Here is a 24,049-nt window from a genome sequence, read left to right on the forward strand (position 1 = left end):
TGAGTTTAGAAATTTATACTGAAGAGTTGGGTGTTTCAAGGAATGAAGCTCTGAATCCTCACTTTGTATGAGATTCAAATACCAACATGCACAAGGACACAAGTGGTTTACTTTTTCTTGAAGTCTAAATAAGTCTTCATTTTAGACCTACACTTAAGGAAGTTGCTCAAAAACCACACCATGTTTTTATGTATTTCTAGCACTTTGTCAGGCAATTGTCTTGAACAATTTTGCTTCTTAAATTTCTATTCTCACTCGCTTCCTGGGTTTCTTAGCAAATAATGGAGAAAAAAAGTTGCTACTAGCTGTGGAACCATTTAAAAGAAGCCTCAAATTCTGTGCTAATTGGATTAAACTTGTGAAATTGTAGGGTTGTGATCATGAATTCATCTGTGGAATGATTTTCATCCAGCTGTGTGACTGCTGCCTTTAACGGGGCTCTTCATCAGCTGCTAGAAACCTTGCTCTCTTATGACTGTTTAGCCCAAGTCTCTGAGACGTGGTGTGTCTTTTTATGGATCTCTGGTATTTCTTTAAAATATTTTAAATTTTCATTTGCACTGCTGGTAAATTAATGAACTGACATTACCTGAGAGCAAAACAAATGTGCAGGTGCTTCTTTCCAACTGATAGGGAAACAAGTTCTGCACTGAAGAATGACTTGCGTTGGCTTCACCTTCAAAGTTTGCTTCGGCTGATCATTAAAGAAAACTCATGCTCCTAGGGCTACAAGATGATGAGGGGCCTGGAGCATCTCTCTTAGGAGGAGAGGCTGAGGGACTTGAGGCTTTTTAGTCTGGAGAAGAAAAGACTGAGGGGGGATCTGATCAATGCTTATAAATACTTAAAGGGTGGGTGTCAGGAGGACGGGGCCAGTCTTTTTTCAGTGGTGCCCAGTGGCAGGACAAGAGGTAATGGGCACAAACTTAAACATAAAAAGTTCCACCTAAACATGAGGAGGAACTTCTTCATTTTGAGGGTGGCAGAGCCCTGGAACAGATTGCCCAGAGAGGTGGTGGAGTCTCCCTCTCTGGAGACATTCAAAACACGCCTGGACACAATTCTGAGCAACCTGCTCTGGGTGGACCTGCTTTGGCAGTGGGGTTGGACTAGATGATCTCCAGAGGTCCCTTCCAACCCCATATCATTCAATGATTCTGTGAAATGGCCTGAAGTTGCGCCAGAAGACGTTTAGGATGGATATTATGAAAAAATTCTTTACTGAAAGGCTTATCAAGCATTGGAACAGGCTGCCTAAGGAAGTGGTGGAGTCACCATCCCTGGAGGTATTTAAAAGCCAGGCAGACGTGGTGCTGAGGGATGTGGTTTAGTGGTGGTTTGGGCAGTGTTGGGTTGATGGTTGGACTCAATGACCTTAAAGGTCCTTTCAACCTCAACGATTCTATGGTTCTATATAATGCTGCTTTTTGTAAAATACCAAATGCTTACTGATTAGTACTCAATTTTTCTTCAGAAATTAGGCACCACTGAATGTTTTGCAAAATATAAAATGTACATCTTTGTAGCACAGTTACATTCTTGCGCTTCTTTAGGGTCCAGTAAACTAAAAATATATATATATATTTTTTTTTTTATTGGGAGACCAAGTTTTCAAGAAAAGATGTCTGCAATATTTGACAGTTGGGGGATCTGAGACTGAGGGGGGATATGGTCAATGCTTATAAATACTTAAAGGGTGGGTGTCAGGGGGATGTGGTCGGTCTTTTTTCAGTGGTGCCCAGTGATAGGACAAGAGGAAATGGGCACAAACTTGAATGTAAGAAGTTCCATCTAAACATGAGGAGGAACTTCTTCACTTTGAGAGTGGCAGAGCCCTGGAAGAGGCTGCCCAGAGAGGTGGTGGAGTCTCCTTCTCTGGAGACATTCAAAACCCCGCTTGGACAAGTTCCTGTGCAACCTGCTCTGGGTGGCCCCGCTTTGGCAGGGGGTTTGGACTAGATGATCTCCAAAGGTCCCTTCCAACCCCATATCATTCTGTGATTCTGTGAAAAGTCTGTGCATGCATAAACCTTATGAATGTGAGGTGTGATAAGGTGAGATCTAAATGATAATTCTTTGTCTGAAAGGGACCATAAGAGCGTAGGTACAAGATGTACCTCCTGGTAACACTCATGTATTCCCAACACGTTACATACTTCAGTTTTCACTGGAAAAACTTGCCAAAGACTCTACAACAGAATTAATCTCACCAAATGTATTTATCAGAGCTCAGATATTTACTTTAGGATGAGCTGCCTCTTCCTAAAAGTGTCTTTCTGTCAATGGGCTATAAATGGATGATATGGAACCAGCTCAGGTGTAATTATCTACATTTGCTCCGGTGAATCCTACTGCTGTGCTGCTGCCCTTTCCAAGAATTTAATGGCAAAATACCTAAAAACTCCTGGGAGATAGGAATAGGGACTAAAGCTCAGGCTCCTTTTTCACAGGAATTAAACTCATGCTTCCTTTTCTTCTCCTTTCTTTGGGCCCTTGAATCTTGCATTTCTTTTCTAGCTGCTTGCCTTGTAGCTGGGCCACCCTTCTAAGAGTGGGAGTTGTAATTTTGGACCTTCTGAGGGTGAATGAAGGCACTGAATTCAATTTTACCATTTCTTGAATGGCTACGTAACTACTTAGTGTTAGATCAAAAGGTAAAGGTTGCCATCTCAACTTCTTTCACTTACATCCTTTTTGGTAAGTGTGAATGGGTCTTCCATTACTGTAATGGCCAGCAGATGCCTCAGTCCAGACTGAGATTTGGGTGTAAATCTTCTTTTTCGTAGAATTGTAGAATTGTCTGAGCTGGAAGGGACCTTTAAGGTCATTGAGTCCAACCATCAACCCAGCACTGCCCAAACCACCACTAAACCATGTCCCTCAGCACCACATCTGCCCGGCTTTTAAATACCTCCAGGGATGGGGACTCTACCACTTCCCTGGGCAGCCTGTTCCAACATTTGCTAACCCTTTCAGTGAAGAATTTTTTTCCTAATATCCATCCTAAACCTCCCGTGGCGCAACTTGAGGCCGTTTCCTCTTGTCCCATCGCCTGTTCTTTGAGAGAAGAGACCGACACCCCACCTCACTACAAGCTCCTTTCAGGTAGTTGTTAAGAGTGAGGTCTCCCCTCAGCCTCCTTTTCTCCAGGCTAAATAAATAGTGAATTTTTATTCAGCCTGCTCTGTTTTTTTTTAATATTGACTTTTTTTTCTCCTGATCTTTCTGGAGAGGGGTTGTGTTTCCGAATGTGTTCCTCTTCAGCATTTCCTATTGTAGAGTTGAAGAATCCCATCTGATCAACCTGCTTTTTTTTTCACTAGGGCTCCTAACTCTGCTTGTGCTTTCTGTAAGACACCTTGGTGCCTAACACAGGCAAAACAGGGCACCTTGCATCTTCTTACATCTCCGCGGTGTGGGTAAGTGCATTCTGCAACACGCTCCAAAGGCTGGCTCCCAGTGCCCAAACTGGGCACGCTGATGGCATCTGCTGCAGCTCTTCTCTGCATGGGTCATCTTCTGAGGGGGAAAAAACCCCCTGAAGTGGATTTATTCCAGTTCATCGGGAAGCTGTGGGGGTGCATACTTGCACTGAGGAGCTGCGAAGCTCTCCAGAGTCAACTACTGAAGTGTAATCTCTGTCATTACCTTTCCCCTTTGTCACACCTACTCTTTACTTGAGAATTATGATGACACAGTTCAGCCCTAAGGAGGAAAATGAGGATTTTCCTCAAAAAGTCTTGGCTGTATTGGAGACTCAGCAGGCAAGAGAATCCATCCCAGTATCATTTTAGAAGATCTGATTTCCTGATTTTTACTAGCCAGAAAGAAAGATACTTGTGCTGCCATGTTTGCACTTTTATATGCTGTGGTCTCAGAGTCAAGTGCTTGTCTATGGATGAATTAAGGATCAGCAAGTCAAGTGCCTTTGATTTTTCAGATGGTTGAAATGTATGCACGGTGTGGTCACTGCAAGTGATTTAACTGTGAACAATGGGAATGTGTTAATTTCAGTACCTGTTTTTCGGTGCAGTCTGCTTGTTTCCACATTGCTGCCACAGCCTGATCTTTGCTGTTCACATGTCCAGAGTTGGTGGCCTGGGGCCCATTTTGTATTCAGTACATTTTTTGAGGCAGTAAACTGGGCTTTTATTTGCCGTCTTTCTTTTCCTGGGCTATTTCCAGTTTCTAAAATAGATTGTGTACTATTTTTTCCTGCATTGTTTTCAAAGTAATTTTCCTTTTTTCTCCTGCCTCCATTCTTTTTTCATTGCACAGTACAGCATGCTTTTTGGCCTAAATTTTATGCTTTATTCTAACATCGCTCTTGCTTTTGTTAACCTTTCAGCTGTTGCTTAATACATTAGCTTAAAAAGCCCCCACATTGCTAGGAACCTAATAGAAAATGAAACAGAGGGGACTTGTGAAAGATTAAACCATCTTCTTGCTGCTAAAGGGCTGCTGAAAAACAGCTGTGTAGGGATTTTGTTGAGATGAGTATGGTCTTTAACTCCAGCTTCAAGAGTTACGCTGATGACAATGCGTATAATTTTTTTAATCTCAGTTTTGGGTATAGCGAGAAGGTGACTGGGGATGGAAAAGGCTTTTTGTTCCCAATTGAAAGCACTATTGAAAACACGTGGGTCACAATTCACCCGTAAGCAGCGGTGAAAGAGATATTGTGCTGGGATCCATCCATGGGGATGGCTGGAAGGGGTTTTATCAGCAAGATAATCTTAACTGTGCTGAGTAATGTTAGAATGGCCTGTGCTCCCCGTAGTCCAGGCAAGCGAAGAGTCTTCTCTGGATGAACAGCAATGTGCCCTTGTGGCCAAGAAGGCCAATGGCATCCTGGAGTGAATCAGGAAGAGTGTGGCCAGCAGGTCAAGGGAGGTCATCCTCCCACTCTGCTCTGCCCTGGTGAGGCCCCATTTGGAGCACTGTGTCCAGTTCTGGGCTCCCCAGTTCAAGAAGGACAGGGAGCTGCTGGAGAGCGTACAGCAGAGGACTACAAAGATGATGAGGGTCGTTGAACATGGGCGACAAAGATGATGAGGGGCCTGGAGCATCTCCCTTATGAGGAAAGGCTGAGGGACTTGGGTCTTTTTAGTCTGGAGAAGAGAAGACTGAGGGGGGATCTTTGACACCCACCCTTAAATACTTAAAAGGGTGGGTGTCAAGAGGATGGGGCCAGTCTTTTTTCAGTGGTGCCCAGTGACAGGACAAGTGGAAATGGGCAAAAACTTGAATCTAAGAAGTTCCATCTAAACAGGAGGAGGAACTTCCTTCCTGTGATGGTGGCAGAGCCGTGTAAGAGGCTGCCCAGAGAGGTGGTGGAGTCTCCATCTCTGGAGATGTTCAAAACCCTCCTGGACACGTTCCTGTGCAACCTGCTTTGGGTGGATCTGCTTTGGCAGGGGGGTTGGACTAGATGATCTCCAGAGGTCCCTTCCAACCCCATATCATTCTGTGATTCTGATAGGTATTTGTACAGAGAGGAGATATAAAGGTATTTGGGTATTTGTGTGAAAATGCTCTAGCTGCTGAGCATCCACATTCCAAAGTGCTTTCCCAGGATAACAATGTCATTTAAATGTGAGCGTGGTTTGTTTGTTTCTAATGCCTGCCAAAATCTTTCTAGGAACAGGATATAAAACTGCTATTTGGTGACTTGTTCTTTCTGTTTTGATCTTCGGTTTAATTTCAGCACGTTTGATTGTTCTTTTCATTCACTGGGAAGGCAGAGCAGTTACATTTTTTTTTTCCCCTTTCCTGTGTGTCTCTTTTGTTTTTATGGACGCACAACTTAGTAGGATGATAATACTCATCAAGTGACTCAGCTAGAAAATAATATATTTAGATTGTCCTTTGGAAGAGGAACTACTTTTTCATGTTGGGAAACGCTGTAAGAGGTCAAATGCTTCATTATTTATTCTTTTTTTTTTTTTATGCCAAGTTTGCTGCCTGAATATGGGGCTCCTTATTACAGTTATTTGTCGGAGGTTCACTCTGACTCCTTGTCTGGTTCATGCTAGAGGTTTTGTCCTTCTATTTATTTATCATGAGAAGTTTGTACCAAGGCCATCATTTTTCTTTATGGTCTAAAACCTTCTTAATCCCAACTATAGGGGTCTCCCATTTTCTTTATACTAAGAGTTGAGTCAAGAAACAAGTTAGTTCCCGGAGAAGAATATTTATGTTGGCATAAACCGGCGCTGCTGCTGAAGGAGATTCTATCCACTTTCTTTTCCCAAGTGTTTCACTAGTTGTTTAATGAATCAGATGAGGAACTTACCTTTGGGTTGAAACTATTCTAGAAGACAAAGTGTTTGCTGCCTCAGACTGCTCGTGGGACTTCAGACTCGCATACAAAAATGGAGGAGAATAATAAAGATGTTAGAAAGGCGGTCACTTGTCTGTTGGATGCTCCTGTGCCTTAAGGGATGCATCTGACTGGTTTTAAGCACATTTATGCATCAGGGCTTGTCTGTAAAGGGAATTAAGTGCATGGTTAGTCTGTGGTGGGCAAAGTGTTGCCTTTGCCATGTAGTTCACAGGATCACAGAATGATACGGGGTTGGAAGGGACCTCTGGAGATCATCTAGGCCAACCCCCTGCCAAAGCAGGTCCCTCTGGAGCAGCTTGCACAGGAACTTGTCCAGGCGGGTTTTGAATGTTTCCAGAGAAGGAGACTCCACCACCTCTCTGGGCAGCCTGTTCCAGGGCTCTGCCACCCTCAAAGGAAGGAAGTTCCTCCTCCTGTTTAGATGGAATTTCTTATATTCAAGTTTGTGCCCATTTCCTCTTATCCTGTCACTGGGCACCACTGAAAAAAGACTGGCCCCATCCTGTTGACACCCACCCTTTAAGTATTTATAAGCATTGATCAGATCCCCCCTCAGTCTTCTCTTCTCCAGACTAAAAAGCCCCAAGTCATAGAATCATGGAATGGTTAGAGTTGGAAGGGACCTTAAAGATCATCCAGTTCCAACCCCCCTGCCATGGGCAGGGACACCTCCACTAGAGCAGGTTGCTCAAAGCCCCATCCAGCCTGGCCTTAAACACTTCCAGGAATGGGGCAGCCACAGCTTCCCTGGGCAACCTGTTCCAGTGTCTCACCACCCTCGCAGGAAAGAATTTCCTCCTAATATCTCATCTAAATCTCCCCTCTTCCAATTTAAAACCATTACCCCTTGTCCTGTCACTAAGTTTCCTGACAAAGAGTCCCTCTCCGGCTCTCCTGTAGGCTCCCTTCAAAGCCTCTCCTCTCAGCCTCTCCTCGTAAGAGAGATGCTCCAGGCCCCTCATCATCTTTGTAGCCCTCTGCTGTACCCTCTCCAGCAGTTCCCTGTCCTTCTTGAACTGGGGAGCCCAGATTCTTCATTCTTCAGATTCACATTTCTTTATCACCAAGTGGTGGATGCTCTTGCTTTTGCACGTGCTTTTAGTTCAGCTTCCTCCAGCACTGACAGCGGAGGGAGCCAAATGTGGTGGAAGTAGGAAAATCGATGCCAGTAGCTCAGGCACATCAGAGGAGGAAGGAGATTGGTGGGAGATTATTAATGATCCTGTCAATCTCTGCTGTCCATTTGCTTAGCATGGTTTTATTTGACAGCAAAGTCAGAGCGTGCAGAGGTAATTTTGGTCAAGGGAGAAAGATGAAAAAGAGCGAACTGTTAACGGAAATACTTGCCCTATATATCTTATGAGTCACTTTTTTTTCTTCCACTTGCCAAAACAAGTTAGCAGGGAAAAAGATTTTACTAATGTAACTGGGAAGACCTGTTTGTGTTCGCAAAGCATGAAAACTGCCGGCAGCTTTTGCATCCCAAAATGTCCTTCTCGTTCCCTTCCACTTAAGTCCCCCCAGCAGGAGGGGTTCAGTGTGCTTGTCCCTTATGCCATGAGGAGGAGAGGAGGCACAGGCTTTGCAATCCCCATCAATACCAGGGACATGGTGTTTCTGATCTTCCCCTCTGTGTCCAGTACCCCACATCTGCTCTGATATAAAGGTTTTTTATTATTTGTAATCATTTTCCAAATAACAAGTTCTCTCTCTCTCCTCCCTTCAGACCCAGAGCTTTGTCCGTCATCTCCATTTTCTGCTTTCCTCCTTTATTTCAGTGTTCAGCTGGGACCATATACATTTTTGGCAGGGAAAATAAGTAGAGGTGAAACGGGGTTATGGTTATACGGGGAGGTGTTAATGGGAACCCACAACCGGGTCTTTAATCCGCGGTTGTGCAGGTGTTTGAAAATTACAGCTTTTCTGCCCAGACGATGGGCTTTCCACGTGTTCCTACTTTTTCTCTTCTGTTTCAATTTTCTGGCTTTCCCAAATTTATGAGAAACGTGTGACACATGTTCAGGATGTGATTTCAGGATGTTCCCTGAAATGCCGGAGTAGATCGAACGGTGCTCAAAGGGTTTTGTGTGATGCCCAGACAAGAGCCTACCCTCCAGGAAAGCGCAGGACTTAACAAATTGGCTAAACTCCACCAGAAGCCCTATAATTGTATATACAGTGACTCATTCTTTCTGACTCATGGTTTCTTCCTATGAAAAGTCTGTATTTTTTGAATATCTAGCAGATGGCACCGCGGTTTAATTATACTCGATTCTTTGAAACAGTTTCTCTTAAAATAGCGCTGTGCAATTTTTATTAGCCCTCTGCACAGAGTCCTGGCGCTTTCTCCACCACTTAAGTGTATTCTGTGAAGGTTTTAGAGAGCTACTGTATTACTTTCCAGAGAGATCCAAGTTCCATAAAAGTTTGAGAATATCATTCAGATTTAGGGGTTTTTTTATGTGTGTTCCATCACACTTTTTTGGCCGAAACATTAAGCAGAATGGCTAGTATGCAAGAAAAATGCTGTGTATTATTCCTTCCCTTATGTAAAATTTTAAAAAATGCAAAGTGTTATTAGGTTATTATACGAGTTCCTGAAATGAGTGATGCAGGTCCCACTTGAATGGAGATGATGTTTTACAAAGGAGATGATGGTCGACTGTTGTTAGTTTAAAAAAAAGCAAACAACACAACCCAAGAGGAATTAAAGCTTATGTTCATTATCTTTGGTATGTTACAAGTAGGATTAGAAGAGTGTTGTAAAAAAAGATCCTTATTGACATCCCACTTTAATGAACTCTTGTCAAGAATTATCTGTACATTCTGAACAAAATAAGTTAATGCATTTCTGAGATGACTGAAACATTTGTCTCATTTACTAGTGCACTTCTCCTTGCCAAACAAGTGTTCTGGGAAAGGATGGATTGAAAGGATGGATTTTCTACCACTGTTTAGCCTTCCTACCACTTTTCCCTGAGCGGGTATTTCTGGGCAAGTCAGGTGTCCACTGTTGCATGTGATCCATATGTTATTTACAGTTACTTCGGTTTCAATAAAGTTTGTGTCTCAGTCCCATCGGCTCCTGCTGTAATTCAGGCACCCTGGATGGTCAGGCTGCGCTTCCCACACTCCCTGGTTTCTGCCAGGAACTGGGCACCAGTTTTCTCCCCGCTTCGGTCCTTAGAGCGAGGAGGATACTGTGTGATTCCTCTAAGCACTTACTGGAGAACAGCCAGGCTAGAGATCTGGTCATTAATATTCATAGAATCATAGAATGGTTAGAGTTGGAAGGGACCTTAAAGATCATCGAGTTCCAACCCCCTGCCATGGACAGGGACACCTCCCACTAGAGCAGGTTGCCCAAAGCCCCATCCAACCTGGCCTTGAACACTTCCAGGGATGGGGCAGCCCCAGCTTCTCTGGGCAACCTGTTCCAGTGTCTCACCACCCTCACAGGAAAGAATTTCTTCCTGAGATCTCATCTAAATCTCCCCTCTTTCAGTTTAAAACTGTTGCCCCTCATCCTGTCACCCCTCATCCTGTCACTACAGACCCTGGTAAAACATCCGTTATAAATACGTTATATTTTAACAGGTCTTTCTCTTGCTGCCATTCTCTACCCTTGCCCTTCTTACTGAGTTTGTGTTTCCTTTTGTTTCCTTCTTACTGAATGTGTGTTTCCTTTTTTACCTCTCGTCCTATCTTTACATTCGCTGATAAAGAGTCCCTCCCCATCTCTCCTGTAAGCCCCCTTCGGGTACTGAAATATTGTTATGATACATAAAAAACATCTCAAAAGGGTAGTAAATAAAGAGAAAATGAATTTGAAATGTTTTGTGATGTTTATTTGTGAAAATGACCACATTGGAATATCAAGATCCTAGAAACGCAAGAGCTGAAATGCTGGAATCTCAGAAAAGAAGTGAAGTTTCTGTAGGTACTAACATAAATCACAGTAAGTGCTGACCAAGGCTGTGCAAAATTACTTTCCAGTTCTTTAATTTTTAACATTCTCCATTTCTTCGAAGACTGATACCCCAGCAAAGATTTTTGTGGTGACTGGGGATTTGATTGTTTGAAACAAATCACCCGTGTGTCTTTAAATTGAGTTTCAAATCAATATTCCCACTAAAAAGAGATCTGCTTAAAAACAAACAAACAAACAAAAAGATGCAGAATGAGAGCTTTGATCCAGTAAGATTTTTGAATACTTCGGCTCAGTTCCACGGGACACAAACGCAAGCTGAGGTTTAATTGTATGAGTTGACTTTGATAGATTTGCTCATGTGTATAAAGTGCTTTGTGCTTAATTTTGTTGGTGCCAAGCGCTCGGCGCCTATCGGGGTTAAGACCTTTGATCTTGTTCCCTTTAAAATATGTGGTAGTTTAAAACGATGAAATGCATCGATTTTCCGGAATAACCAAGGAAGGAGGAGCTGTGTTAGTTTTTTTCAATATGCAATGGTAATGGAAACTATGAATGGAATAAAAGAGGAAAAAATTAGGGCTATTTTGAAGTTGTTTATGAATTATTTACATTTGAAGGAGGTCTCTTTTTGGGTATCAGGCTGCTACTTTGTGTGTTTATTGAAGAAGTGAGCTGGTGTATTAAATTTCTGATTGTGAACCAGCGGAGATGATCTGCATCTGAAATGTCACAAGCATTTTCGTCAAAATGGTGTTTTACCAGCTCGCTATGTTCACCTGAAAATAGAGGTGTTTGACTGAAAGGCAATTACCGGTTTGGTGAATTGAAGTTAAATATTGAAAAGATTCAGACAGATACTCAAATGTTGTATAAAGAAATAGCATCTCGGTAACGTCTGATTTAGAACAACCACGTTTGGTGTCCCAGCTGTTTATCCTGTGTCAAGCAGTTTTACTGGACCAGCAGAAAAATGATAAATTATGGTCATAAACGTCGTTGGGTTTTAAACTTTTAAAGCGTGTGTGCATAGAGTAATGAAAATGCTTTCAGAAAATACAATTGTACGCAAAGAATATAGAAATAAAAGTACTTGAAAAGCTCATTTCTTTAACTTTTATTCAACAAATTACAAGTGAGAGAGCTCACGTCGCTGGGCGTGTAGAGTTGCTTTAATAATTATCAGTTGCATGTTTTTGAAAGGTTACACTGCTCTCTAGCTTATAAAATTGATGTTCTGCAAATTTGCCACTTGGTGGTGCCAGATTGATTTATAAATCACAGATGTGAGCTCAGACGAGACGTTGAAGCTGTATTGAGGAGTGTTCCCTAAGAGATAAGTAAAATTTGGCTGGAAAACTTGGATTCTGTGATGGCTCTGGAGCAGCAGGTCTGGCCTCCATCCCTTGAGCCCCAGATCTGGAGTTCCCTCTCTGTTCCTCCGGTACAAAAGCAAGTAAGTACGTGGCAAAGCTACATCTGTGAGGACAACGTTCCTGGGATGTTTCTCCGGTACCACGCGCCCAGCCAAAAATAGTTTGGATTCAACGATATTCCAGGCACCGGGCAGAAGGCAGCTTTGGGGTTTCTGGAGGCAGCTGCAGGTGTGCTGCTCACGGTTGTATTTCTGTAGGTGTTCGCCTGGCCTAGTTCCTGTCCAGTTGTTGTTTTAATGCTGCCAAAATTTTTACATATTTATCACTGAGGTCTATTTCCTTAAACTCAAGGAAGGGCAATCGATGATCGTCGTAAATATAAATCTAAACAAAATGACCCATACGATTAAATTAACCTTCTTCCATCTCTCAGTTGCGGGGCTGCTCTTCATCAGGCTTTAAGTTACTATGTTTTAATAAAATTTCTCAACTTGTCCCAGTGTTTCAGTGTTATCTGTGTTTAGCCTTAAAGTATATTTGCACCAGACTTCATAACTTCTTTTTTTTTTTTTTTTTTTTTTCTCTCTCTCTCAATACCGCAGTTCCAAAAGAATTGGTGGAGCTTCACTTGAAACTGATGAGAAAGATTGGGAAGTCTGTCACAGCAGACAGATGGGAAAAATATTTGATCAAGGTACAATACGCGCGTTGTGTTATTCTGCCATGCTGGAATACGGTTGCGATGAGCTGTTGTGTCAGCAATTCCTGGGATGAATTATAGTCGGCCTCAGGCTGTTGTGGCCAACATCGATGTGTGTGCCCAGACCTCAGTTGCGTAAGATCCCAGTTTAACTTTCATTCTGCCTGGGCCTGGGTGAAAAAAAAATATCTCTGAAAATAGACAATATTTTATGCATGTAAAAGATTGTACACCTTCATACCTGGTAGTGAAATACTTTTTTTTAAGCGTTAAGACCCTAAGTAAAGAAGGAGATTTAGTAGCCTGCAAACGGGCTGAATTGAGCAGAGGGATTTCCACAGTAACAATTCATTTCTGTATCAATTGTCTGAATATGATTTAATTATTGTGATTTATTCGGTATTCATACAGGGACTAACCATACAGAGTTCTTGTAGCACGTGTTAATAAATGAAAGTATTGCAGCGATGCACGCTCAGAATGGCACAGCTAAAATGAAAATGGAGTTATGCGTCAGGAAAAAGCATCCCATTGTTTTACATAATTCTCTATTGGTGTTTTAATTGTGGCTATGCCATTGTTGGCACCTTACATGCAAATATTGTTCAGTTTAAAGAATTTACACTGCTTCACAAAATAAGAATATGCATATATTCAAAATTAATAGGTTACCGTTTCCCCTCTGGATACATTCCGTGTGCCTTTTAATCCACAAAAAAGTAGTCTTAGAATCATAGAATGGTTAGAGTTGGAAGGGACCTTAAAGATCATCGAGTTCCAACCCCCCTGCCATGGGCAGGGACACCTCTCACTAGAGCAGGTTGCTCAAAGCCCCATCCAGCCTGGCCTTAAACACTTCCAGGGATGGGGCAGCCACAGCTTCCCTGGGCAACCTGTTCCAGTGTCTCACCACCCTCACAGGAAAGAATTTCCTCCTAATATCTCATCTAAATCTCCCCTCTTCCAATTTAAAACCATTACCCCTTGTCCTGTCACTACATTTCCTGACAAAGAGTCCCTCTCCGGCTCTCCTGGAGGCTCCCTTCAGATATTGAAAGGCTGCTATGAGATCTCCCCAGAGCCTTTTCCAGGCTGAACAACCCCAGCTCTCTCAGCCTGTCTCCATAGGGGAGGTGCTCCATCCCTCTGATCATCTTCGTGGCCCTCCGCTGGACCCGTTCCAACAGGTCCATGTCCTTCTTGTGTTGAGGACTCCAAAGCTGGACACAGTATTCCAGGTGGGGTCTCACGAGCACAGAGTAGAGGGGTAGAATCACCTCCTGTGACCTGCTGGCCACGCTTCTCTTGATGCAGCCCAGGATGCGGTTGGCTTTCTGGGCTGCCAGTGCACACTGCCGGTTCATGTTGAGCTTCTCATCCACCAACACCCCCAAGTCCTTCTCCTCAGGGCTGCTCTCCAGCCATTCTCCGCCCAACCTGTATTTGTGCCTGGGATTGTCCTGCACATCCCAGGTGCAGGACCCTGCACTTGGCCTGGTTGAACTTCATGCAATTTGCACGAGCCCATCTCTCAAGCCTGTCCAGGTCCCTCTGGATGGCATCCCTTCCCTCCAGCGTGTCAACCGTGCCACCAAGCTTGGTGTCGTCAGCAAACTTGCTGAGGGTGCACTCTATCCCACTGTCCATGTCTCTGACAAAGATGTTGAACAGCACTGGTCCCAGTACTGACCCCTGAGGAACTCCACTCGTCACTGGCCACCAATTGGACATTGAACCATTGACCACAACCCTTTGAGTGCGGCCATTCAGCCGGTTCCTTATCCACCAAGTGGTCCATCCATCGAACCCATGACTTTCCAATTTTGAGACCAGGTTGTCCTGCGGGACAGTGTCAAACGCTTTGCATAAGTCCAGGTAGATGACGTCTGTTGCTCTGCCCTTGTCCACCAAGCCTGTGGCAGTATTGTAAAAGGCCACCAAATTTGTCGGGCACGATTTGCCCTTGGTGAAGCCATGCTGGCTGTCTCCAATCACCTCTTTATTTTCCATGTGCCTTAGCAGAGATTCCAGTAGGATCTGCTCCATGATCGTGCCAGGCACAGAGGTGAGGCTGACTGGCCTATAGTTCCCTGGGTCTTCCTTTTTTCCTTTTTTGAATATTGGGGTTATGTTCCCCTTTTTCCAATCAGCGGGAACTTCGCCAGATTGCCCTGATTTCTCAAATATGATGGAAAGCGGCTTAGCAACTTCGTCCGCCAGCTCCCTCAGGACCCGTGGGTGGATTTCGTCAGGTCCCATGGACTTATGCACCTTCAGGTTCCTTAATAGGTCTCGAACCTGATCTTCTCCTACTGTGGGCAGTTCTTTATTCGCAGAGCCCTTGTTTTTGCCTTCCGTGACTTGGGCAGTGTGGTTAGAGCCCTTGCCGGTGAAGACTGAGGCAAAAAAGTTGTTCAGTAGCTCAGCCTTATCCATATCCTGGGAGGCCGGGTCTCCCGTTTCCTTCCGGAGAGGGCCCACAACTTCCCTCGTCTTGCCTTTGTCCCTGACATATCTGTAGAAGTTTTTCTTACTGTTTTTGATGTCCGTGGCTAGATTTAGTTCTGCCTGGGCTTTCGCTTGCCTGATCTGGTTCCTGGCCACTCGGACAGTTTCTTTATATTCTGCCCATTCTACCCGTCCCTGCTTCCACCCTCCATAGGCCTCCCTTTTGGTCTTGAGCTTGTCCAGCAGCTCCTTGTTCATCCACACAGACCTGCTGGCTATTTTGCCTGACTTCTTCTTTTTCGGGATGCACCTCTCCTGAACTTGGAGGAGGCCATCCTTGAATGCCAACCAGCTTTCTTGGGCCCCTTTCCCCTCCATTTCTTTCTCCCACACTACCCTGCCAATCAGATCTCTCAGGAGACCAAAGTCTGCTCTTCTGAAGTTCAGGGTAGCGAGCTTGCTGCACACCCTCCTTGCTTTCCTATGAATCTTGAATGCTACCATTTCGTGGTCGCTGCAGCCGAGGCTACTCTTGAACTTGACATCCCCCACCAGTCCCTCCTTGTTGGTAAGGACAAGGTCCAGCATGGCTCCTCTCCTTGTTGGCTCCTCGATCATTTGAAGAAGAAAATTATCATTAACGCATTCCAAGAACTTCCTGGATTTCACGTGCCCTGCTGTGTTGCCCATCCAACAGATATCAGAGTGGTTGAAGTCCCCCATGAAGACCAGGGTGTGCGAGCGTGATGCTGCTTCTATCTGCCTATAGAGGGTCCCATCCTCCCTGTCACTCTGATCTGGTGGTCTGTAGCAGGCCCCTACTGTAACATCACCTGCCCCTGTTCTCCCTTTAATCCTGACCCATAAGCTCTCTGTCGGGTCTCCATCTGTCCCCAGGTGGAGCTCCACACACTCCAGCTGGTCATTGACATAGAGGGCAACACCCCCACCCCGTCTGCCCAGCCTGTCCTTCCTGAAGAGTCTGTAACCCTCCATTCCAACACTCCAGTCATTAAAGCCATCCCACCACGTCTCAGTAATGCCAATAAGATCGTAGCCCTGGAGGCGTGCGTGCGTCTCTAACTCCTCTTGCTTGTTCCCCATGCTGCGTGCATTTGTGTAAAGGCACTTCAGCTGGGCACCCAGTGGGGCTGACTTACTGGCTGGAATGGCTCCATTTCCTTTGTGTTGCTCTTCAGGTGGCCTTCCTTTGTGGTGCTTTATCTGTGTTTCCCGGATTCCTTTTGCCTCAGGAGACTCGAGGACAGGCCTGATGTTATCGCCCCCCTCCTCCTTCACATCTAGTTTAAAGACCTGTCAATCAACCACGCAATCTCTTGGGCCAGAATATTCTTCCCCCTTTGGGAGAGGCATCTTCCATTTCCTGTCAACGAGCCCGGTGCCTTATAGGCCAACCCGCTATCAAAGTACCCAAAGTTATGGTGGTGACACCAGCCACGGAGCCATGTATTGACTGATTGCATCCGTCTGCTCCTCCCAGTATCATTGCCTGCCACCGGAGGGAGTGACGAAAAAATCACCTGCACCCCGGATTCCTTTACTAAGCCTCCCAACTCCCTGAAGTCTCTCTTTATAGCTCTTGAGCTTCGAGTCGCTGTCTCCTCTGCACCTACATGGAATATCAGTAGTGGATAATAATCTGACGACCGTACTAAACCGGGAAGTTTCCTGGTGACGTCCTTCACCCGGGCACCAGGAAGAGAGCAGACTTCCCTCTGAGGAGGGTCCACCCGGCATATTGGGCCCTCTGTCCCCCTCAGGAAGGAGTCCCCAACAACTATAACCCTTAGTTTTTTCTTAGAGGGAGTGGCGGTGATGCGGGGTATATACTTTTTTGGCTTAGGAGACATCTGTGTTATAGGGTGCTCCTTAACCTACTTCCTCACTCGATGGGCCATTCTCAAGCAGAACATCATATCTGTTCCTCAGAGTTACTTCACAGGACGAGGTAGGGAGGTTGCCTGGTGCCACGACCACGAACCTGCTTGGTATTGTCTGTAGAGCCACGATCACATCTTCTTTAGAAATAAGAGCATTATGGTAATAACAATGACACAAATTATGGCACTTGGCAAATCCAGTTGCAGTTTGCCCCCTTAAGTGCTATGTAAAAGCTTTACAGAGGCAGGGATTTGACTTGAGGTTTGCGTAGTCTGAAGATGATGGTGTTTTTAGGACTGGGAGTGTGTCAGGAAATAACCTGCTGAAGGTCCTTGGGTTGAATCTAACCTCTTAACCAGGTGTCAAGTATTTATGATGATGCTGTAAAATAATAATGTAATAATTTATGTAACTTTTGTGTACTTTGTACATTACCAAGTGCTGTTCTTAATGAATTGTGTTAAATTCCTTAATACGCTGAAAAGCAGCAAACTGAGAAAAGCCAACTCTGACTAGTGAACCTATGTACCCTGCTGAAGCCACTTACCACCGGTGTGGTAAGCAGAAAACGAAGGAAGAAAACATATTTTTGAGGGAGTAGTTTGGAAAATCTTCCTTCAGCAGGCATTGAAAGGATGGGAGAGTGGTGAGGAAACCCTCCCACACACTCCTGTTAAGACCAAGTAAGTGGTAATAAATTCTACTTCATTTAACAGTCTCCAGAGTTAACTTGAAGCTTATTCCAGCCAGTGGTTCAAAGGAGCCTTGAAGAACAAAGGAATTTGAGTATAACTAACTGGAGAGGTATTCTAATATTGTCCCCATTTCAAAGGGGTATAATTAATTTAGACACACAATGAAGAGTATTGGGAAATGCCACAAAAGGCAGGAAAAGCTGAAAAGGCGTAGAACCGTTGAGACCGTTCTTCCTAGATGCCCACAGAATTGTCTGACGTGTTGTTGACGTGCTCCAAGAGCTGATTTTGACCTGGGTTTCCTTTGTTAGAAACTACTAATGTCTTGCTTTGATATAACAGGGTTTGAGAACGTCTTTATTGATGATCTCGACAAGGACATAGGGTGTATCATCAGCAAGTTCGCAGATGACACCAAGTTAAGCAGGAGTGTTGATTCCCAGGAGGATAGGGAAGCTCTACAGAGAGACCTAGATAGATTGGATCATTGGGCCAAAATCAATGGTCTGAGTTTCAACAAGGGCACGTGCCAGGTTCTGCACTTGGGCCACAATAACCCCAAGCAGCGCTACAGGACTGGGGAAGTGTGGCTGGAAAGCTGCCTGGAAGAAAGAGACCTGGGGGTTCTAATTGACAAGCAGCTGAATATGAGCCGGCAGTGTGCCCAGGTGGCCAAGAAAGCCAACGGCATCCTGGCTTGTATTAGAAATAGCGTGACCAGCAGAAGTAGGGAGGTGATTGTGCCCCTGTACTCAGCACTGGTGAGGCCACACCTCGAGTATTGTGTCCAGTTTTGGGCACCTCAATCCAAGAGAGATATCGAGGTGCTGGAGCGAGTGCAGAGGAGGGCAACGAAGCTGGTGAAGGGCCTGGAAAACAAATCATATGAAGAGCAGTTGAAGGAGCTGGGACTGTTTAGTATGAGGAAGAGGAGGCTGAGGGGAGACCTCATCACTCTCTACAGCTACTTGAAAGGACACTGTAGAGAGGTTGGTGCTGGTCTCTTCGCACAGGTAATTAATGACAGAATGAGAGGGAATGGCTTCAAGCTGCAACAGGGTAGGTTTAGATTGAACATTAGGAAAGAATTTTTCACAGCAAGAGTGGTCGGGCATTGGAATAGGCTGCCCAGGGAGGTGGTTGAGTCACCATCCCTGGATGTGTTTAAGAGCCGTTTAGATGTGGTGTTGGGGGATACGGTATAGGGGAGAACTTTGTAGTGTAGGGTAGATGGTTGGACTCGATGATCCCAAGGGTCTCTTCCAACCTAGACGATTCTATGATTCTATGATATATTCTGTGGCCATTTTGAGAGGACAAGAGGAAATGGGTACAAACTTGAACATAAGAAGTTCTATCTAAACATGAGGACGAACTTTACTTTGAGGGTGGCAGAGCCCTGGAAGAGGCTGCCCGGAGAGGTGGTGGAGTCTTTGTCTCTGGAGACATTCAAAACCTGCCTGACCATAGAATCATAGAATTGTCTAGGTTGGAAGGGACCTTTAAGGTCATCTAGTCCACACGTTCCTGTGCAACCTGCTCAAGGTGGACCTGCTTTGGCAGGGAGGTTGGACTAGATGATCTCCAGAGGTCCTTTCCAACCCCATATCATTCTGTGATTCTGTGATTTTCTTATTTAGGATGAAACTTTAACTGGAGGACATTCAAATTTACATGCTCTTAATGTTTATGCTTTTATATATTACTAATACGTTTTGTTTATTTACCAGCTGGTTATAAATTATGGTTTATTTGACTGCCATGCTTATAAAGGGCATCGTAAAAAATTGTTTTTAAGCTGTGGCTGGTATTCTGACAGAGAGGGAGAGCAGTGGATGTTGTCTACCTTGACTTCAGCGAGGCTTTTGACACTGTCTCCCATAACATCCTCATAGGTAAGCTTAGGAAGTGTGGGTTAGATGAGAGGCCAGTGCGGTGGATTGAGAACTGGCTGAGTAGCAGAGCTCAGAGGGTTGTGATTGGCAGCACGGAGTTCAGTTGGAGGCCTGTAACTAGTGGTGTTCCCCAGGGATCAGTACTGGGTCCGGTCTTGTTCAATATAATCATCAATGACCTGGATGAGGGGACAGACTGTACCCTCAGCAAGTTTGCTGGTGACAAAAAAATGGGAGGAGTGACACACCAGAAGCAACAAATTGGCCATGAGCCAGCAATGTGCCCTTGTGGCCAAGAAGATCAATGGTCTCCTGGGGTGCATTAAAAAGAGCGTGTCAAGCAGGTCGAGGGAGGTCATCCTCCCCCCCTACTCTGCCCTGGTGAGGCCACATCTGGAGTGCTGGGTCCAGTGCTGGGCTCCCAGTTCAAGAAGGACAAGGAACTGATGGAGAGAGTCCAGCAGAGGCTACAAAGTTGATCGGGGGACTGGAGCATCTCTCTGATGAGGAAAGGCTGAGAGACCTGGGGCTCTTCAGCCTGGAGAAGAGAAGGCTGAGAGGGGATCTCATCGATGCTGAGGAATATCTAAAGGGGAGGTGGCAAGAGGATGGGACCAGACTCTTCTCAGTTGTGCCCAGTGACAGGACAAGGGGCAACAGGCAAAAACTGGAACACAGGAAACTCCATCTCAACATGAGGAAGAACTTTCCTTTGAAGGTGGCAGAGCCCTGGAACAGGCTGCCCAGAGAATTTGTGGAGTCTCCTTCTCTGGAGATACTCAAAACCTGCCTGCATGCGTTCCTGTGCAACCTGCTCTGTGTGGCGCTGCTTTGGCAGGGGGTTGGACTAGATGATCTCTGAAGGTCCCTTCCAACCCCTACTATTCTGTGATTCTGTGAATATATTTTGGGATAGGAAGTGAACGTGGCAGTTGAGAGCTCTTTCCTTTCCCACTTCTGATGGGGAACTGCCCAAGCTGACTCATCATCATACACACTAGTCTTTTTTGGGGAAAAAATGGATATAGGCCCCCAGGAATCTGACTTTTCTGTGCAAATAATGTACGTGGTCATATATGACTGAGGTAAAGAAGTAACTTGTCCTAAACATATTAGCAACTTAGAAGAACTGTCCAGCTTAGATGTTTTTTGAAAAACACGTAGTTGAATTAATTCAAGCTGCACTGGTTCCCGACAAAATGCTTTAACTTGACCATTGGCAAACATATTTTGCGTTTTTGTACAGATAACATTTCTCTGGACTGGTCCGTCTGGGACCTTCAGTGCGAAATTGGTACGTTCTGAACACACTGTCATAGAATCGTAGAATGGTTTGGATCGGAAGGGACCTTAAAGATCGTCTAGTTCAACCCCCTGCCATGGGCAGGGACACCTCCCACCAGACCAGGTTGCTCAAAGCCCCATCCAGCCTGGCCTTGAACACTTCCAGGGATGGGGCAGCCACAGCTTCCCTGGGCAACCTGTTCCAGTGTCTCACCACCCTCGCAGGAAAGAATTTCTTCCTAGTATCTAATCTGAATCTCCCCTCTTCCAATTTAAAACCATTACCCCTTGTCCTGTCACTAAGTTTCGTGACAAAGAGTCCCTCTCCGGCTCTCCTGGAGGCTCCCTTCGGATATTGGAAGGCTGCTATGAGGTCTCCGTGGAGCCTTCTCTTCTCCAGGCTGAACAACCCCAGCTCTCTCAGCCTGTCTTCATAGGGGAGGTGCTCCAATCCTCTGATCATGATCGTCTTCGTGGCCCTCTGCTGGACCCATTCCAACAGGTCCATGTCCTTCCTGTGCTGGGGGCTCCAGAGCTGGACGAAGTACTCCAGGAGGGATCTCACCAGAGCAGAGCAGAGGGGCAGAATCCCCACCCCTCACCCTGCTGGCCATGCTGCTGGGGATGCAGCCCAGGATGTGGTTGGCTTTCTGGGCTGACAGCGCACATGTCTTTTTTGGTTGTTAGAAGTCAGGTGTCCATAGTCCCACCCAAGTAGAGTCCTCTGCTGTGTCTTTCACCTTCCTGTTTTTCTTGTTTAAAACGAACATGTGGAGCACGGTAAAAGTAAGTGTCAATGCCCTCGTGGCTGCTTTGGAAATATTTGAGATACACACGTTCCAGTGTCTCTTTATCGGGGTGGGGAGGTGCTGCCCACTCTTTAGCAGGCAGAAACTGCTTGGGGTTCTAATTGACAAGCGGCTGAATATGAGCCAGCAGTGTGCCCAGGTGGCCAAGAAGGCCAATGGCATCCTGGCTTGTATTAGGAATAGTGTGAGGGAGGTGATTGTGCCCCTGTACTCAGCACTGGTGAGGCCACACCTTGAGTATTGTGTCCAGCTTTGGGCACCTCAATACAAGAGAGATATGGAGGTGCTGGAGAAGGTACAGAGGAGGGCAACGAAGCTGGTGAAGGGCCTGGAGAATAAAGCTTATGAAGAGCGATTGAGGGAGCTGGGACTGTTTAGTATGAGGAAGAGGAGGCTGAGGGGAGACCTCATCACTCTCTACAACTACTTGAAAGGACATTGTAGAGAGGTTGGTGCTGGTCTCTTCTCACAAGCAAACAGCGATAGAACGAGAGGGAATGGCTTCAAGCTCCAACAGGGTAGGTTTAGACTAGACATTAGGAAGAAATTCTTCACGGTAAGAGTGATCCGACACTGGAACAGGCTGCCCAGGGAGGTGGTTGAGTCACCATCCTTGGATGAGTTTAAGAGTCTCTTAGATGCGGTGTTGGGGGATATGGTGTAGGGAAGAACTTTGCAGCGTAGGGTAGATGGTTGGACTCGATGATCCCAAGGGTCTTTTCCAACCTGAATGATTCTATGATTCTAAATAAAAAACAGCTGCCCCCACAAGGTTTTTGATCAGTGTGAAACATCCCTCACTATGAAGGAAGAGATTGATCTTTCAGCAGACCCCGAATCAATGAGCTCTGTCGTTCAGGGTTGTGACAGCACTTGTCAGGAGAAAAGCACAGTCATCTGGTTTTTAATTGTCAAAATGTAGTGATTTCAGTTTGCACGGATGCTTCATCGGCTCTGATGTCTCCGAGCTGTTGCTTTGACAATCATACCCTTCCCCAGCACGTTTAACTTCTCATCATTGCTTTTGTACTTAATGAGTAAGTAATGAACAACCACTGGCACATGCCCTTAGCAGGGGGGGTTGATATTCGGTTTCCCGGTGTTCTTTGTCGTTGAAAATGAGAAAGAAAGCAAAGTAACCTCGTTTTGTGAGCGAGGAGCGATTGTCCCTTGCTCAGAGCTTTGGTTTGGTGTCAGAGAAGTACCCATGTAATGTCCCTTATCCTCGGAGCAGGAAAAACTGCTCTCCAGAAGGATTCGTTGTGACCAGAGAGCACTCACTTCCCCGTTCTCTGTAGGCCCTGGGGTTTTACAACATAGATCAGCTGATCTGTACTTCTGGTGGGTGAAATGTAGGGTTGTTTTTGCTGCTGTTCCCAGAGTCAGCTGCTTTCGGATGTGATGTACAATTTTTTCAGTAGCTTAGTGACCGTAACTTGTGTTTAATAATAATTAGGTGATTGGAAGCCTACACATATAATCACAGGATGGTTTGGGTTGGAAGGAACCTTAAAGATCGTCGAGTTCCAACCCCCCTGCCATGGGCAGGGACACCTCCCACTAGAGCAGGTTGCTCAAAGCCCTGTCCAGCCTGGTCTTGAACCCCTCCAGGGATGGGGCAGCCACAGCTTCCCTGGGCGACCTGTTCCAGTGTCTCACCACCCTCACAGGAAAGAATTTCTTCCTACGATTTAATCTATATCTCCCTTCTTTCAGTTCAGAACCATTACCTGTCATCCTATGGCTCCCCTCTTTGATGAAGAGTCCCTCCCCATCTCTCCTGTAGCCCCGTCAGGGACTGGAAGGCAACTTTAAGGTCTCCCTGGAACCTTCTGTTCTCCAGGCTGAACCCCTCGCAACTCTCTCAGCCTGTCTTCATAGGAGAGGTGCTCCAGCCCTTGGATCATTTTTGTGGCCCTCCTCTGGACCTGTTGCAACTGGTCCATGTCCTTCCTGTGTTGAGGATTGAGTTTGATTGAGTCCGTTCCATTGAGTCCATTCAGCAGGGCTTTGCTTCCGTGCAGACTGAAGGGCAGCGGTACCTCATGCGCTAATTTGGAGAGTCGTGATTAAACATTGGCACTTTAAAAATCATCTAGACTGGAGCTCCTTTTAACAGGCATTTCCCCTAGAACAGTCCCACTGACTGGAGATCCCATGATGTCTCTTCGGTTGATAAACAGCTCCTGTCTGTTCATGAGAGTTGTCTTAAGCACGTCTAAGTTGTTTAGGAGGAGAGGGAATTCCTTCTCCACCGTTATTATTGGAGCTCCTGCTGATTCAATCTATTTATCCTCTACTGCCAGTTATTTTTTTTGTGTGTTTTGGGTGGGTTTTTTTCCCATATTGGTGTCACTGAATTTATTTGCTTTAAGTAAATTGAAATTGCCTCTACTTAGAATATTTTGAAATATTTATCAAATGGCTTGAGGCCAAGATATTTAGTGTTTTCTAAAGAATAATAATTCCACAGCGTGGAGTGGATATCAGTGACATTTATCATCTGCGTTACAGTTGTAGGACTTAACGTTCCCAGGAGAGCTTGGGAGTTTACGTGCTAAATGCTGTAAAGACACGTAGTAAGAAATCACATCTACTTGAGGGAATTTATATTCTAAACAGGCAAATCAGAAATAGAAAAATGGGAGATTTTTGCACAGCAAAAG

At 45.3% G+C, this 24,049-nt stretch overlaps 1 protein-coding gene across 2 annotated transcripts in view; it reads left to right on the forward strand.

The window, feature by feature from the left end:
- Nucleotides 1-24,049, forward strand: part of RSF1 (remodeling and spacing factor 1) — an 83,939-nt gene that overhangs the window by 17,681 nt on the left and 42,209 nt on the right. For both annotated transcript variants that reach the window (XM_074147803.1, XM_074147795.1), the window contains one exon: nucleotides 12,253-12,344. In XM_074147803.1, the coding sequence (XP_074003904.1) occupies nucleotides 12,253-12,344 (92 nt within the window). The remainder of the gene's footprint in view (nucleotides 1-12,252; nucleotides 12,345-24,049) is intronic.

Source organism: Numenius arquata, chromosome 1 (genome assembly GCF_964106895.1).
Source record: "Numenius arquata chromosome 1, bNumArq3.hap1.1, whole genome shotgun sequence".
Taxonomy (NCBI): domain Eukaryota; kingdom Metazoa; phylum Chordata; class Aves; order Charadriiformes; family Scolopacidae; genus Numenius; species Numenius arquata.